This window comes from Stegodyphus dumicola, chromosome 1 (assembly GCF_044657685.1).
Source record: "Stegodyphus dumicola isolate Sdum_Otavi_A_Nest chromosome 1, ASM4465768v1".
Taxonomy (NCBI): Eukaryota; Metazoa; Arthropoda; class Arachnida; order Araneae; family Eresidae; genus Stegodyphus; species Stegodyphus dumicola.
Window position 1 is genome coordinate 107,360,141 of NC_140768.1, and position 17,069 is coordinate 107,377,209.

Consider the following 17,069-nt stretch of genomic DNA (forward strand, 5'->3'; position numbering starts at 1 on the left):
ACCTACCTGGGGATACATCACTCATAGAAATGTTTCAAGAAAATTTGACTTATGCATTTGGTATACATAAGAAAAAACAGAACATGTACAGTTTTGTTTTCCATTCACAAAACAAAACTAAGAAAAAAACTATTAATGTTGTATAACTGCAAATTTTTTTAAGAATAATGCCAACTTTATTCAGTCCATTTATTGGTACAATGAAATTATACGTCTATTTGTAATATACATGTCCAATGAGGTAAAAAATGGCTTATGTATACAGTTTTTTGCAAAAATGAACTTTTTTAAAGCTATTAAAAATTGTTAAAACATTCAGAAGGAGAAAACAATTTTAAGTCACAATTTAATTGCCCTTTTTTATACATACAGTGAGTACAATGTTAACAAAGTGTCACATTAGCCATATGTCTTTTGTGTTTCTGTACAGATGTCTGGGCCTTTGATGGCCATTTTGTATTTTTCACAGTGCATAACTTGCATATGATTAAAAGCACAATATGTGGAAGTAAAACTAAAGGCAATGCAAAATGTCAGTGCCTACTTTTCTTAGATTTATGTTTTCTACTTGGAGGTGATTCTGGAGACAGACGCCTCTTGTATGGAGATTTTGATCTTGAGCGCCGCGAACGTTTTGGGCTGCGACTCCTTGACCTGAAAAAGAAAAACTTATTACTTCTGGAAGATTTCACATAATAATAATATTTTTATGCAGTTTGCTTTTTGCCTTCACAGGGCAGGAAGTTTCTTTTTATAATTATATATTTTTTCAAACAAGCACATTATTCTCCAAAATAAAGTACTTGATTTTAATTTAATCACTGCAGTACCTAATATAATCCTATATAATTACAATAATGAATATACATAAAAGTAAAGCATGCAATAAAAAGAAATATTCAATGTAGCATTCATAGTGACTAAGTCAGACATAATGAAGAATTTTAATACACATCTCTGCAACAAATTTCAACAACCAGCACTTGAATGAAAAAGAGATTGACAGATTGGTTTTGGAACCATGAGTAAGCAGCAATCGAACAAACTAGGGACTGACATATTGGATTCCAAGCCCCAAGTGCACTTTTTATTTAGAGGTCTAATACTTGGTTTCTGTACAACAAAACTTAGTTAGCAATCCTAAAGTCAATTAAACAACTACAACATCACAAATGCAGCACCAGAACAATTACCATTCTCTCTATCAGATTGTGCCAAGCCATATCTCACCTTGATGTAACAGTGAAAGATTACAATAGTTTAGTTTGCCTATGTTGTGGCGGTGCTTCCAATATTTACCAGTCTATCACTTGATCTGTATATAATGTTAGCATCCGGATAACGGTGAGACACATAGTGATTAACTTACACCTTGCAGTTAATAATGTATTAGCATTACACTGACTGAAGATAAAAGTTTATGGTGACATTCATGAACAGAATACAATATTATGAAAATTTGCTGTCATCTCGTAGCTACCATTTTCTATCTTTTCATACCAGAAAGTAAGATGGCTGGTCATTGGCATAATAAATAATGATCTATTACTTACAACACACATTTTCTCTTTTAAGATATGCATATATTTTATTTTTAATCGATTATGCAGTTTCTTATGTTCCCAATACAGCTCACTTTCTCTACACCAAATATGACATCATAACTTTTTCCTTCACATTTTTCTCAAATATTTTACATACAGGTTATTATACATCTGGGATAATTTTTTATTGAAGAGTTATGTGGTCTTAATCAGATAATCAGCACACTGTCTCTTAATTTCACTGGTGGATCCTTCCATTTGTATAAAAAATCACCATTCTATTATACATAGGAGCGTGCACAACATAAATATGGACAATGTACGAAAGAGGATTTAAATACAACAGAAAACAAAGACTTTCAAACGCTGTATACGGCAATAAATATGTAAATATATAGTATTCAAAAATTATAAATAACTTCAAAACATCCTGAAACATGCAAGTATTATTTTACTTGAATAAAGGTCAATTAAAAAACTAAACAATTTTAAATTTCCACTGAGCTTAGCTTCATACATACCTTTTAATCTTTTTTGGTGAATGAGACCTATAAACTTTATGAGGGGAATGTAAGTTCTCAGCTGGAGAAAGAGCAACGCTACGTGGGCTGACTTTTCTGGTTCCAGATGAGTAGTAACTTGGGCTTTGACTGTGATCTCCTTCATCTGTAGATGGAGTTTGTGCTCGAACGACAGGTGATGAAGAGTGTGATTTATGTCGTTTGTGCCTCTCACGCTCTGAGCCATCATTTCTCTCTCGCTCCACCTATATGAAAAGTTACAATTAACTATGAAATGAAATGTTTTATACTCACTTTAGTTTTTCAAGCACAAGAAAATAAATGCATAGAATGCTATTCAACAATCTTGAACACTTTATACTAATTCATGTTTCATGCGTCTTCGTAATTGAAGGTATGTCTTCTTAATATGCAAGTATTAAATCAAAATATAAGCCTCATGGATATAATATCTAAATATATGCTTAGCTAATAAGAAAAGTACTTTTTTCATTCATTTTCTCAGGCCATCACATAAGGCTTTGGCAACATATGAAATTTGCACATTAGAGATTAAGTGATGAAGTTTGCTAATTTTGGCGAGTAAGTGGAGTGGCCACTTTATCAAGAAAGCACCTTAACTATTGTTGTTCAATTCCTTTCCCATGTGCATCCACTACTAGCTCAGTGAAGTAGTATTTAAGTAGACCAATGACTTTGAAGATCTATAAGTTAAATCTTCCACATGGAAATCAGACTGAAGAAAAAGAGCAGGAACTCACTGTCTTAATGCACAGGCAATTCAAAGAAAAATTATTCTAGAATAGCAGAGTCCAGGAAAACAAGCCAGTGTATCAATAAAAAACATACAAAAACAAACCACACTCAGTTAAAGAAGAAAGAGTACAACAATACAGAATATAAGAATACAAAGAATGCAGTTCAAGAGAAACAAAAACACTATAAACAAGAAACCTTGAAAAATCTTTAACTAAAGAGATGAACTGCATAAAAGTAGAAATAAGCTCCAAATATACCGAATCCAGAACTCAGTAGAAAATATAAACAAGTAATATGCAAAATACATTATACAAATAAAGAAAGTTGTACAGATACAGCCTAAGACTGAAATGTGTAAACTTAATAGCATATCTAGCAATAAATAAAATACAAAGTCATAATATACAAAAAGCAAAGAAAAGAGAATGAATACATAGATTAGATGAAAAAATACTAATCATTTAATAAAAGTAACTTATTTGAATGTAATGACAACAGTCATTTTGTCTAGATACAGTTTACACATTCACATTATACAGAGGTGGGGAACATGCAGCCTCTAGCTCTTGTATTAATTACTATTTAATTATCTAGATAACGAAAATTTAAAAATTAACAGAATTAAATAATGTGCTGCCATCTGTTGAGCATAACATGAACTAGAATGCTGATATGTTGCAGTTTTAGTCCTTCATAGTCAAATTACTGCCATTTTGGCACACTTTTCAGTTTATTAAGATCCAATAGAAATTATTCTGTTTTGTACTTATTTTTTGGCTATGGCTCACCCCTACCTGAAATATTCTAACCCTTTTGCCATAGCAACTGCCACCCACCAGACACTGTGATGGTAGGTGTTCACAGAGACAGGCGGTACCTACTTTTCTCCCTCTACCCTGCACTTCTCAGCTTCTCCTGTATGTTGCGGAGTTGGTGACTTGTAGTTACCTGTACATGCTTGTAACAATCCCGTCTCGTATTGCTTTTGGCCACTGAAAAAATCTAGTTATTGCTTTACTTATTCTAAGGTTTTACTAATACACAGCTTTATTGTATTTTTAGAATGTATACGTTTTGTTAAAGATACTACTCGATATTCGTTTTTTTCTCAATCTTAAGAAATTGTAAGAGAAGAAAATTAAATGAAGAAAACCAAATCTTTAATGTAGAGTGGGTGTTAGATTATTTCTTTACTTCTGTGAAAGATAAAATAGTGTATTTATTGTGTAATAGAGTTTTAACTACTTTGAAAAAAGCAAATGCAAATAAACACTATTTGACTCGCATCATTAACAAGCATCTTTTAATGCTTTTGTAAAGAAAAATACCACTGCAGTTGCTGTTACTTACAAAATAGCACGTGTACTTGGAAAAGAGGCAGATCACTTAGTGATGTAGAAATAATTAAATCATGTATTGCTGAAACAGTAAGCAACGTTAAATCCCGAAATTCAAGAAGAACCATAACAGACTGGCAGCATAAATTAGCTGAAAACGTAACAGAGCAACTTCATACAATTATACAAAATGAAGATGTTTATTTTTCAGCTGAAGATACTTTATTTATGCTTTTTCAAATAAAGATGATTTATATAAATGAAAGCATTTAAATTTGTTGCCTAATTTAGATGAAAGTATTATTAAAACTTGACTCGGCACAAGTTTTATATTTTATTCGAGCTGTAACTAAAGATTTTCAGCGTTACAAAGAACTTCTTGTGCTTGAGTACACTTACTGGAAGCACTCACACAATTGACATTTTCAAAAACTTCAGAGAAAAATGCCATCGATTACAATTAAATTTTAGTAATTTAGTCAGTGTCTGCATCGATGACAGGTAAAAAAGAGGATTCGTTGATTTAATTACAAAAGGAAAACTTGAAAAATCTGATACCATTTCACTGTATTTTGCACAAAAGTAACCATTTTGCAAGACACTCTGGATAGAATTATTTCGATTGTCAACGATATTTACGTAAATGCAATGCATTATCGTGAATTTCAGCACGCTAAATTTAGACTAGGAAACGTACAGTGTTGATCTGCCGTACTACTGCAAGGTTCGCTAGCTATCAACAGGACAAGTTTTGATAAAAGTTTTAACTTTAAGATGATAAACTTTAAACTTTTATCAAGAACAGGGAAAACTATGTGATCTATGAGATGAAGCATTTTGCAGAAACATTGCATTTTTTGTCTGAACCATACATATGAAATGTGGCAAAAGATCTAAGCATTTAAAAAAAAAAATTAAAAATTTTTCAAAACATGTCTTGCTGGGATATATCTGGAGAACACTTCCTGTAGCTAGCAAAAATGTAAAAATAAAACATTCAATGAATATGTAGGTGTCTTGGATTTTTTTTAATGGAAGAATATATCGTAAGATTTTCAGATTTTGATGAGTACACTTCTGCTACGAAAGTGGCATCACAGCAACATTTAGTAAATATATTCAAAGCTCCTACAAAACTACAAATAGAGTTATTTGAGTTGTGGGTAGACAGTATTCCCAAATCTCTTTTTGACACTAAAAAGGATTCCTTAGAAATCTGGAAAAATGCTGTTGGATATCCATGCTTATGAGAGCATGCACGCCGTTTACTAGGCATATCAACATATGCGGCCTCCTTTATCATTGCCTAATTTAAATGTGGCCTCTCATGGTAAAAGGTTCCTCACCTCTGATATCAACACTGCCTGGCATATACATTATGTAGAATCAACACTGGCACAGACAGGACTAACTAATTTAGTTAATGATGTTGCTCCTATTTCCTTCCTATTGGATACGTGGATAAACCCTGTTCATACCAACCTGCATGTGAAGCACCATAATTTCTGCTGCATGTATTGTAACAACAGCATTTTGATAGTGTTGGACTATTTCTAATAACACCGCAGACAGTGACATTTTCATTTTTATTTGCCCTAGTTTTTATGCAGAACTACTTTTTGTTTTGTTTATCTCATCCTCATGCAACGAAAAGCCTTGAAAATATTCTGACAAAAAAGATGACAGAAGCATTCTTGTTTACTATGAGGAAACTAATTGGGGGGGGGGGAGATCTTTGTAGGTTTAGAATTCAGGGCAGGATTTCTTATGTCACACAGTAACTAACTGCAATAAGATCATGCATTTAAATTTATGATAAAAATATAAAGTTTGGGATTATTAATAACATATAATACCACATACAACTATTACAAATTTTAATTTTATTTGTGTCATTTTTTGGGAGTCTAGTACAGATGATAATTTTATTATTCTGGTGAAAATTAATTGTCCTGTAATGGTGCTCCCTATTTAAACACAGCACAAAATTTGCTCTTGGAACAAATTTAAAAATAGAAAGCTATTCCAGAATTATTTTGCAAGAAAGTAATCAATTTTTTTTTTTTTTTTTTTTTTTTTTTTTATTATTATTATTATTATTTAAAAACTCCTTTAGAGAGCATCTGACACTGAATAGTTTTTAATCACTCAGGTTGAAAAATATGCATTATATATGCAATAATTTTTTTAGAAGATGCAAAATACATAGAAAATAAAGACCAGTGTACTGGCTGAAACATTCTCTTTATTTCAGGAAAAAGATAACTTTGAGTCATGCTATATTTTTCTCCACAGAATCATCAAAGGAATACAGCTAAATAAGTGCAAGAAATGGGTAAACTCATTATGTTAATATTGCAGCAGGCATACTACTTGTTTACTTGTTGAGAGCTAGTATTAGAAGAAGGCAGATATCAGTTTGAAATTCCACAAGCAAATATAAAGTTCTTAACTTACTCACTACGGGAAGCATATTTCACAAGTGCACATCAGCGTAGCCACTGAGGGAGGGGTTTCGAAAATGGACCAATGAGCTGCTATTGCTCTTGTGACGCTAAATCTTCGTGCATGTTAGCATATGTTGTTTACGTTATAATTTGCATTCGTTTCGCAGTTATAAATATATGGCGTAACAGTGGAAAATCTCGTAGCACTTACATTTTCTGAGTTTGATTAATCGCTGACATTTCACTTTCGCGATTATTTTCACGCATAATATTAGGATTGACGTTCACGGCATATTATGTGGATTAAGAAAATTCAAGTGTATATTTTTTTTTAATTGAGCTGAGAATGACTGAAAGTGTTACAATGAATCTAGTGTTTTCTTATTTCAGTCTTTTGATTTTTAAAGTGTAAGATTCAGAATCCATATGATCTGATTATATCCATTGTTAACATTAAAAATTATAAGTGAATAAATTGAATATACTCGTTGTGAATACGATAAATTCACTCTGTTTGATGAGCATTTCTTGTGTAGACAGTACATTTAAGAGTGAACATTTATTAAATATGAAATCTAAAGCACTAAATGTATACGAATGCAAATTAGTAAAGTTCACTTTGAATAAAAATTCTGCATTGGTTATTATTATAGAACATCTTTTTCATATAGACTGCAATAAAAAAGTGCTGACTTCTATTTACATTTATAATTGGTGTAAATATTTTTCTCATACGCATAGTCTTATGTAAAGATTGCATTTGGGCTCAGATATTTATCACATATTTCTTTCTTCATCTTATTTACCACTTATTAAGTAATATTTCATATCGATATTTTTGCGAAGTATCCAACATGTGTTTGTATTTATGTCAACCAGGTAGTGAAATCTTCATAATTGCCTATATTTGATCTAACTTCGCAATGAAAAGTTTCAGAAGTAATCGACGATACTTTAATTATTTTCCGACCATCTTGCTTAAATACTAAAGCACGCGAAAGGTCATGTGACACGACAGAAATATTACTGGATTCTCATTGGTCCATCCTAGAAGCCACTCCCTCAGTGGCTACACAGATGTGCACTTGTGAAATATGCCTACGGGAACTACTACAGGTTACTACTTAATTATGCTGCTTGCTATTTATGATGTCAATATCTATGCATGAAAGGACTGGATGAAAGTTTTGGTTTTTCTTATACTACTAGCACAACATAAGTAAAAGACTAAATGTTAAGAATAATACTACAGCACTTAGAAATGCTTTTATTAGCAGAAGTATTTTCTCAAAGAATTTCCCCAATTAATAACTGTTAAGTTAAATTTTGATTGAAATAAAGCAAGGTATGGCATTTGAAGAAATTAGATTTAATTTTAAAGGTACAACTTGAAAGTTGATAAAAAAAGCTCACTGACTAATGGAGGAAAGCATCACAGGATAATAAATTATTAAAACACTTTCTGCAAGGGGGGATACAGAAGCTTTTTAATATTTTTTTTTAGAGAGATAATACTTGTTTCTCAGTCATAATTTAACACATGAACTTTTATTATATGAAAAGGTCAGATGTTCATATTTTTCTTTTTCCCAAATTTCCAGGGGGAATTCTTATTTCTGCTGGCTATTTTTTAAGTCTATATTTTTTCTAGATCATTTTGAGTTTCCCTGAATTTCCAGGTAAATGGGAATTTTGTAGTAACAAATAACACATTTTAAAGACTACTACAAAGGTACTAAAGACTGATTCACAATTAAGAGATTTTACAGAATTTTCTTTATAAAATTGAATTTCCAGGTAAATGGGAATTTTGTAGAAACAAATAACACACATTTTAAAAACTACTTACAAAGGTACTAAAGACTGATTCACAATTAAGAGATTTTACAGAATTTTCTTTATAAAACAATGTACTATTAAAACAAATCTTAAAACAGAAAAAAAGAATATACATGCAAAAAATCACTCTTGTTATGCAATGAAAATCTTATGCTTTTAGATATTAATATAAAATTTACCTTTTTTAATAGTTTTTGTCGATAATGTTCAACTTGCTCTGAAAACTTCATGTTAGGTTTCCTGGAACGTTTACCAGATTCTAATTCATCCTGATATTTCATCACTTTTACCTAAAATAAATTTTAAAATAAAATGAACAACAATTACAGTAATATAAAATATAATACTTTATGGTTAATGAGACACAAATCATTATTGCATACCACATGTGGTAGGTTGTTTATGGCATGTCATAAGTGCTGTAACAGCTTTAAATAGTATTAAAATCTTGTAGTTTAAATAATTTAAATAGATGAACATTAAGTTATTTGTGAATGGCAATATTCGAAACCAGACTCGAGTGCCACGTGCGACTCTCGCACGAAGAATGTAATTTATTTTTAAATGTTAGAATATGTTTTCTCTTTCTTGTTTGTATGTCGCCATTTTTTTGAGTGTTAAATAAAAGTTATTGCTGTGTTCCATCATTGGAATTGCTTCATTTCGTCAAAGAAGTATCACAGTCATAATTATTTTGGAGGCACCGACCGAGATCGAATAATCGTGCGTATTTTTATTTTATTAGTTCATCACTGAACATAATATTAGTGATACCAGATTATTACTTCCTGTTCATATAGAATTGCTTTATTTTATTAGTTCATCACTGAACGCAATATTAGCGATACCAGATTATTATTTCCTGTTAATATTAAATTGTCTTATTTTATTACCGTATTTGATATTATATTTAATATTCATTTTAGTTGTGCAGACGGTAGACATATATATATATTGCTCTATGTTATTATTCTTATTTTAATCACAATTAATGTGGTAGAGAGAATGAACTTCATATAATTTAAATATTTCATTTTTGAGGTATACGTACTTAACAAAGTGCATTTAATTTCGTGATTCCTGACTGCATTAATTAATTAAAGTAATTGAATTGAGCTATTTTGAGGAAATATAAAGAAAACAGTGTTCGTTAATTTTAAACATAGAAACAATGTCTTACTTAGGAAGAACTCGTAAGGAAGATTTGCAAAATCTCGCGGCTGAACTGGGAGTTCATGTGACTGCAGATTTGAAAATAGTCGATTTAAAACAGAAAATTGTTGAAAGTAGAGATTATGATGAAGTATTCGTCAAAGGAGTCTTAGACACAATAATAGAAGAACGGAAAGTGAGGGAGGAAAGGGAAGAACGGAAAGAGAAGAACGGAAAGAGAGGGAGGAAAGGGAAAGAGAAGAACGGAAAGAGAGGGAGGAAAGGGAAAGAGAAGAACGGAAAGAGAGGGAGGAAAGGGAAAGAGAAGAACGGAAAGAGAGGGAGGAAAGGGAAAGAGAAGAACGTAGGAGACAGGAAGAAGCGGAAGAGCGGAGAAGGAAAGAACAGTATGAATTAGAGAGATTAAGACTTGAAGCAGAGACAAAGTCTCAAAATACCGGACAGATCCGGCCGAAAACGGAGCTGCGTCACCTTATGCAGAAATTCGATGACAAGAAAGGAGATATCAGTCTATATTTGCTATTGTTTGAAAGGCAAGCAGAATGGGCTAAAATTGATAAAGAAGAATTTGTATCTCATTTACTAGGACTACTTCCTTACGAAGTAACCCAGTTAATAGCTAGAGAACCCTCCGATAAAGCTAAAGACTATGAACACGTAAAGAATTTATTGTTAAGACGGTTTAAACTAAGCCCGGAAAAGTTTAGGCAGAAACTTATGAAACATCAAAAGAGTACCGAATCCACATGGGTGGATTTCAATTATGAAATAGAAAATTATTGCAAGGAATGGGTGACTGGTCTAGGAGTTAAGACTTTTGATCAGTTGCTAGATTTGATGGTGATTGACCAACTTAAGCGTCGAGTTCCTCCTGAAATTCGAGATCATTTTCTTGATGAGTGGGTAGAGATGATTTCATCTAAAAAATTAGCTGAAAAACTTGATGCCTATGAAAACGTTTGCGGAAACTTTAAAAAAAAGCCTGTAGTGGATAGGCAGAAAGAAAGATACAATGCACTAACTCAAGGTAAATTGAGTTCAGATAATAAAAATAAAACTGAAAACAAAATGTCATCAGGATTTAATACGCAAAGCTTGTTTCATAGACCTAGAAGTCCACGTCCAGATGATAAATATGAAAAACGAAAGACGCCACAATGCTATCAGTGTGGGTCCTATCAACATTTAAGGCCCCAATGTCCAAAACTTAAGAATAGTACTGAATCTTCTGCTAATCTTAACAGAATTAGTGCAAAACCAGAGGATAAATTTCTATTACCTTATACTAGTATGGGTTACGTAAATGGTCATAAAATTCCTATATTAAGGGATTCAGGTGCTAGTATTGATATAGTTTGTCGCAAATACATCACGCCGGAAATGCTGACAGGTGAAAATGTGTGGGTGCAACAGCCATTAGACTTGAATCCAACCTGTTTACCATTGGCTGAGATCGAACTAAATTGCGATCTTGGGCGAGTAATAACTAAGGCTGCCATTATTAGAAATGAACTCGACAAAGGAAGGTATTTATTAGGCAATCGAACTTTTGCACTGTTGAATAAACAAAGAAAGGAGCCTGATAGTTGTCCTCACCAGGTTAATGCTGTCTCTACTAGAGCTCAAAGGAAAAGAGAAATAGCTGAAGAGAAGCTCTTGGAACCGATGAAGGAAGAAAATAAAGCATCCAGATATGTTTTTGAAGAAGAAGATAATTTACCGGAACTAAATACGGAAGATGAAGCTCTCATGAAACTGGTAAAAATTGACTCAGAAGAAATTGCACAACTTCAGCTTGCTGATAAGGAACTGTCTAAAATCATCCAAGAAGTTAAAGAAGGTACATGCAAAAATGAGAACTATAGTCTGACAGGAAAAGAACTTTTAGTTAAAAAAACGACGGATAAAATGGGCTTTGAAAGACAGCTTGTCGTTATACCTGAAAAACTCAAGCCGTCAATTATAAAGATGTGCCACGAAGGAACTTCTGGTCATTTGGGTGTCAAAAAGACCAAAGACAGACTTGCTAGATATTTTTACTGGACGAGGTGTTACAAAGAAACTGAAGATTTTGTAAGAACCTGTGATGCTTGTCAGCGCGCTGGAAAAGGAAATGACAAAAAGAAGGCTCCAATGACATTAGTACCAGTAATTTCCGAAATATTCACTAAAATAAATGTCGATGCCGTTGGTCCGCTACCTATTTCAAAGACTGGAAAAAAATATATTATTACAGCTCTGTGTATGTCGTCCAAATATCCAGATGCTGTAGCGGTGACAGACATTTCTTCGCCATCTGTGATTGATGCTTTCTTACAGATTTTCAGTCGTATGGGTTTCCCAAAAGTGTTCCAAACAGATCAGGGGACCTCTTTCGTCAGTGCTTTGACAGAGGAATTTTTGGAGCGTTTCGGCATTAAACATGTAAGAAGCTCTGTGTATCATCCGCAGAGTAATCCCGTTGAGCGATTCCATAGAACGCTAAAAAGGGTGTTAAGAGTCGTATGTATAGGAGCGACTTCGGATTGGGAGAATTATCTACCATCAGTTCTTTTTGCTCTCAGAACAGTCACACACGAAAGCACTGGTTTTACACCAGCAGAATTAGTTCATGGCAAAAACCTACGAACGCCAGTCACTTTACTTTATGAGCAGTGGCTAGAACCGATTGAAGAAAGTAATAATGTTGTCAGTTACGTTTTCAAACTTATTAATCGAATGAAGAAATGCCAGGAACTTGCCGTGGAAAACATGAAAGAAGCTCAACAACGGAGGAAAACATGGTACGATCGAAACGCAGTGAAAAGAGAATTTGCTAGAGGAGATTTAGTTCTTGTTTTATCAACGAATCGTCAAAATAAACTAGAAGTACAGTGGAAAGGACCTGGAAAAATAGAGCAGAAAATTTCAGAAACCAATTATATTGTAAGTTTCGAGGAACAAAATGAGCCAAATCAAGTATATCACATTAACATGCTTAAACCATATTACAAAAGACCAGAAATGATTAATATGATAACTGAAGTGGAAGGAGACTTAGAAATGGACATTCCTCGTTTACCTTCCAATCCAAGTATATTAAATTTCTCCGACATCATAGAAGAGAATGAACTCGAGAAAAGGTTGAAATCCGAGCAAATAGAAGATTTACGAAAGATTTTATGGAAATATTCTGGTTGTTTTTCAAATAATCCTGGACTAACAAACTTAGTTTGTCACGATATTGAGCTATTAAATAACGAACCAATACAAATAAAGCCATACAGACTGTCACCCCGACAGACTGAAATTCTCAAAAGGGAAATACAGAAAATGCTCGATCTTAAAATTATAGAGCCGGGAGAATCGGACTATACATCTCCCATGATTTTGATAGAATCTTCATCAAAGGATCCTCGGCCTTGTATTGATTATCGTAAACTCAATGCTGTTACTAAAACTGAATACTATCCTTTGCCTAATATTGAAGAACGTATCGAAACTGTAGCAAAAGCAAAATATATTACCCTATTAGATTTATCTAGAGGCTACTGGTAAATTCCGTTAACAGAAAGAGCCCAAAGATATGCAACATTTGTAACTAGTTTTGGAAGTTTCAGGCCTCTACGTTTACCCTTTGGATTAAAAAATGCCCCATATTTTTTTAGCAAAGTTATGACTAAAGTCCTGGCTGCATGCGAAGGTTTCGCTGTACCATACCTGGATGACATTGCCATTTACTCAAAAAACTGGGAAGAGCACCTTAAAAACTTAACTTCTGTTCTAGAGAGAATACAGAAAGCAAATTTACGACTAAAACCATCAAAATGTAAATTTGCACAAGATCAAGTGAGATACCTAGGCCATGTTGTGGGACAAGGACAACGAACCCCGGATGAAGTAAAGATCCTGGCTGTAAAAAGGAGTATCCTACACCTAAAACCAAAACAGAAGTACGTGCTTTCTTAGGACTGGTAGGGTATTATCGCCAGTACATACCGAGATTTTCGGAAATTGCTTCACCCCTCACGGACGCTTTGAAGGGGGTAACAAAAAAAGGAAATATACAATGGTCTGAAATATGTGACAGAGCTTTTAAAAATTTAAAAGAGTTGCTATGCAAGAAACCAATTCTGTATGCTCCCGATTTTGATAAAAGGTTTATTATACAAACCGATGCCTCAGACAATGGCATGGGTATAGTACTATGCCAATTAGATGATGAACAACGTGAACATCCTATCTTGTATATAAGCAAAAAATTTACTAAGTTTGAAAAGAATTATTGTACTACTATTGAAAAGGAGTGCGCTGCTATCATCTACACTATCAAGAAACTGCATTTTTATCTGGATGGTCAGCAAGAATTCTTGATTCAAACTGATCATAATCCTTTGGTCTGGCTACAATCCAATGCCAAATGTAACTCTAGATTGATGCGCTGGGCACTCTCATTACAACCTTATAATTTTAAGGTCATTCATCGCAAAGGATCTTTGCACAAGAACGTAGATGTTCTGAGTAGAATTAAGTAATGTAACTCTTAGTGTATGTAACCACGTTTAGAATTAATTTTATTGTTTAATGTATGCTCAACTAATGTATTTGAACGTTCTCCATTTCTTTCTTTTTAAATGTAGTGTAAAAGTATTGTTTAAAACTTAAAATTTTTTGGCCTGAAATTTAGAAATTTATAAGAGAAATAACCTTTGCTCTTTAAGCAAATGAGCAAGCCGAGCTTATTAAACTGTCAAATTTTACAGAACTTTTCCCTTCGGAAAAAGTCTCTCCGTTGGGGGAGAGGTTGTAACAGCTTTAAATAGTATTAAAATCTTGTAGTTTAAATAATTTAAATAGATGAACATTAAGTTATTTGTGAATGGCAATATTCGAAACCAGACTCGAGTGCCACGTGCGACTCTCGCACGAAGAATGTAATTTATTTTTAAATGTTAGAATATGTTTTCTCTTTCTTGTTTGTATGTCGCCATTTTTTTGAGTGTTAAATAAAAGTTATTGCTGTGTTCCATCATTGGAATTGCTTCATTTCGTCAAAGAAGTATCACAGTGCCGTGGATGAAATGAGTGTTTCTTATTAGCTGCATCAAACTGTTTTCTGCAATCAGTGAAAACTCCAATTGTAATGAAACAAAAGTATGAAGTAAAAAGCAGTATATCATATATTTTCGAAATAAACTGAGCTGTGTATAAGGTGAGAAATAAGATTTTGTTGCCAAAATTCAGCCAGAGTTACATTACCCAAATAGAAATTGAATTTAAAATCATCTTAATCCAGCCACATATGTGAGTATCATCAAATCATCAAAAGTGCAAATAATTTATACTTAACTTAGTTAAACCTATCAAATAAGCTGAAGGTGAGTGCCAATGCTCTACAACTTCCTTTTTAAAAAAGAGGTACAGCACTGCAGGAAGTTGGGGCCTACTGGCTGCCAGTAGTTTCTCCCAATGTTTGAACACATCATTTAAATGCTTTGGCAGTGTATGGCATATTTCTTTTGGTTCTGTTGCAGTAATAAATCTCAAGCAATTGCAAAATTTTCTCACTCTGTTGTCCTCTCCCTTTTACAAGTAAAATGGAATTCTTGATTTCTGCTACACAGTGGAAGATGGCAGAGAGTTTTTTAAAAAAGAGGGTTTTATCCTATTATGTTAATTTTAAACTAAAAGTTATTTTTTTCACTGAGTCATGTTATGGCATTATTTATGCTAACAACAATGCTTACAGCAAAAAGAGTGACGACGTTCATTCAGAAGTTCCTCCTAGCAGAAAAACATTTCTAAAAATTGCTAAAGAATTCCATATAAATATTACGACTAAATAAAATAAAAACAATATTTTTCTTCAATTATTTAACCTATAATACCAATTTTATGATCGAGCAGCAGTTGAATATGAAGACCTGCAAGTTAATTATATACACAAATTTTTTCAATAGCTGTACCAGATGCCATATGCATGCTACTGTAAGGCTATAACACAGTACCAATATGACAAAATAAATGCCAGTGTGAGGCTGCTGACTACCACCTAGATTTTTATTGAATTCATGTGGCATTGAAAGCATCAGAAAATAGAAATATTTTCTGCAACATTAAATGAAATTGGCAGCTTTATGTCTCCTGTGTAATCCGATACTTTTCATTTTATTTTTGATAGCATATTAATATAGAATCTATTTTTGATTTTCTTATTTGTGGATTTTGTTTTATATTTATCTTCAATTTAATAAGACAGTCATTTTTTTCCATAAGGGTGCATAATATCAGTAGAGTTGCCATGTCAATATTTGCATGCAGCACTAACTGAGATTCTGGTAACCAGAAAAGAGCTAAAAATATTACAGACGCTGCATACACTATAAAATTGCAACAATGTAAAAATACAGAAAAGAAAGACTCACTTCTATTTCTCGCAATTTTGCTCGTCTCTCCTCATTTAGATCAGACTTAAACTGCTCAAGCATGGCAGAAGAATCTTTGCTGTTTTCGTCTTCTTGATACAAGGGATCATCTTGTGTCGAACCTGAATCATCCATAGGCCTGAAAATATTTCAAAGTTTAAATTCACATATTTTTATTTAAAAAAAACTTTTAATTAATTTAGAGAAAGATTAATCACACACACATACATTAAATGTTAAAGAAACTAATATTATGCAACAGAAATTGGCATAGCATGAATAAATTTGCAGGATTTTAATTTTGGAAATTGAAATAAACTTTCCTTTTCAGCAACAAACGTGGAAATGAGGAGAAACATAAATGTGCTTATTTGCAAATAACAGAGAAATTCAAAAACTTCTAGCTAAATGATCAAAAACAACACAGTCACTGACAGAATCTAATAATGAATAAGCACCTAAGAGACCAATTCTTGAATAGTTGATGGTAAAGAAGTATCGGAAAGTGAGATCATAAATGAAAGAATTTCATAGATATGATACACTTGCAGAAAATTTAATTTACTAATGGAAGACACTTTTTAAAAATAATTTTGGCTGCTAAGAAATGGGAAATGCGACTCTTTGGCAACCAGGGATGGACAATGAAGGCTGCATGACTTTTCTCCCTTCCCCAAACTAAAATCCTGCACTTTTTGGAACAAAATTTCTAAGTCTTCCACATCAGTGTAAGAGCATAAACATCAAATTTTTATCAGCATCCAAATCTCCTAAGCAGACAAACCCTGCCTACTTTTCAATATTAATTCTGACAAATCTATCACAATTTATTATATAAATGCCATTTTCATATGGTATACTGAAACGGATGACATTTTAAATCTTCTAATGAATTCACAATTTCTGGATTACTTTCTGCTTTAAATTTTGTTACAGTGCAATAAAAGCCCCAGTATTTGGCAATCAGGTAACTAGCACCCTTATGTAATTAGTATATTTAGACTTGTATAGACATTAAAAGTATGCATAGGACACTACTGTGATT

General features: G+C 32.8%; 1 protein-coding gene across 1 annotated transcript in view; it reads right to left on the bottom strand.

Annotated features, from left to right (window-relative positions):
- Positions 1-329: 329 nt before the first annotated feature.
- The window catches only part of LOC118205188 (U2 snRNP-associated SURP motif-containing protein), a 134,258-nt gene continuing 117,518 nt past the window's right edge, over positions 330-17,069 (bottom strand). The window contains exons 22-25 of the mRNA XM_035377485.2: positions 16,025-16,163; positions 8,627-8,737; positions 2,066-2,310; positions 330-654 (exon numbers count right to left, since the gene is read on the bottom strand). Coding sequence (XP_035233376.1) covers positions 534-654; positions 2,066-2,310; positions 8,627-8,737; positions 16,025-16,163 — 616 coding nt within the window. The 3' untranslated portion in view covers positions 330-533. The remainder of the gene's footprint in view (positions 655-2,065; positions 2,311-8,626; positions 8,738-16,024; positions 16,164-17,069) is intronic.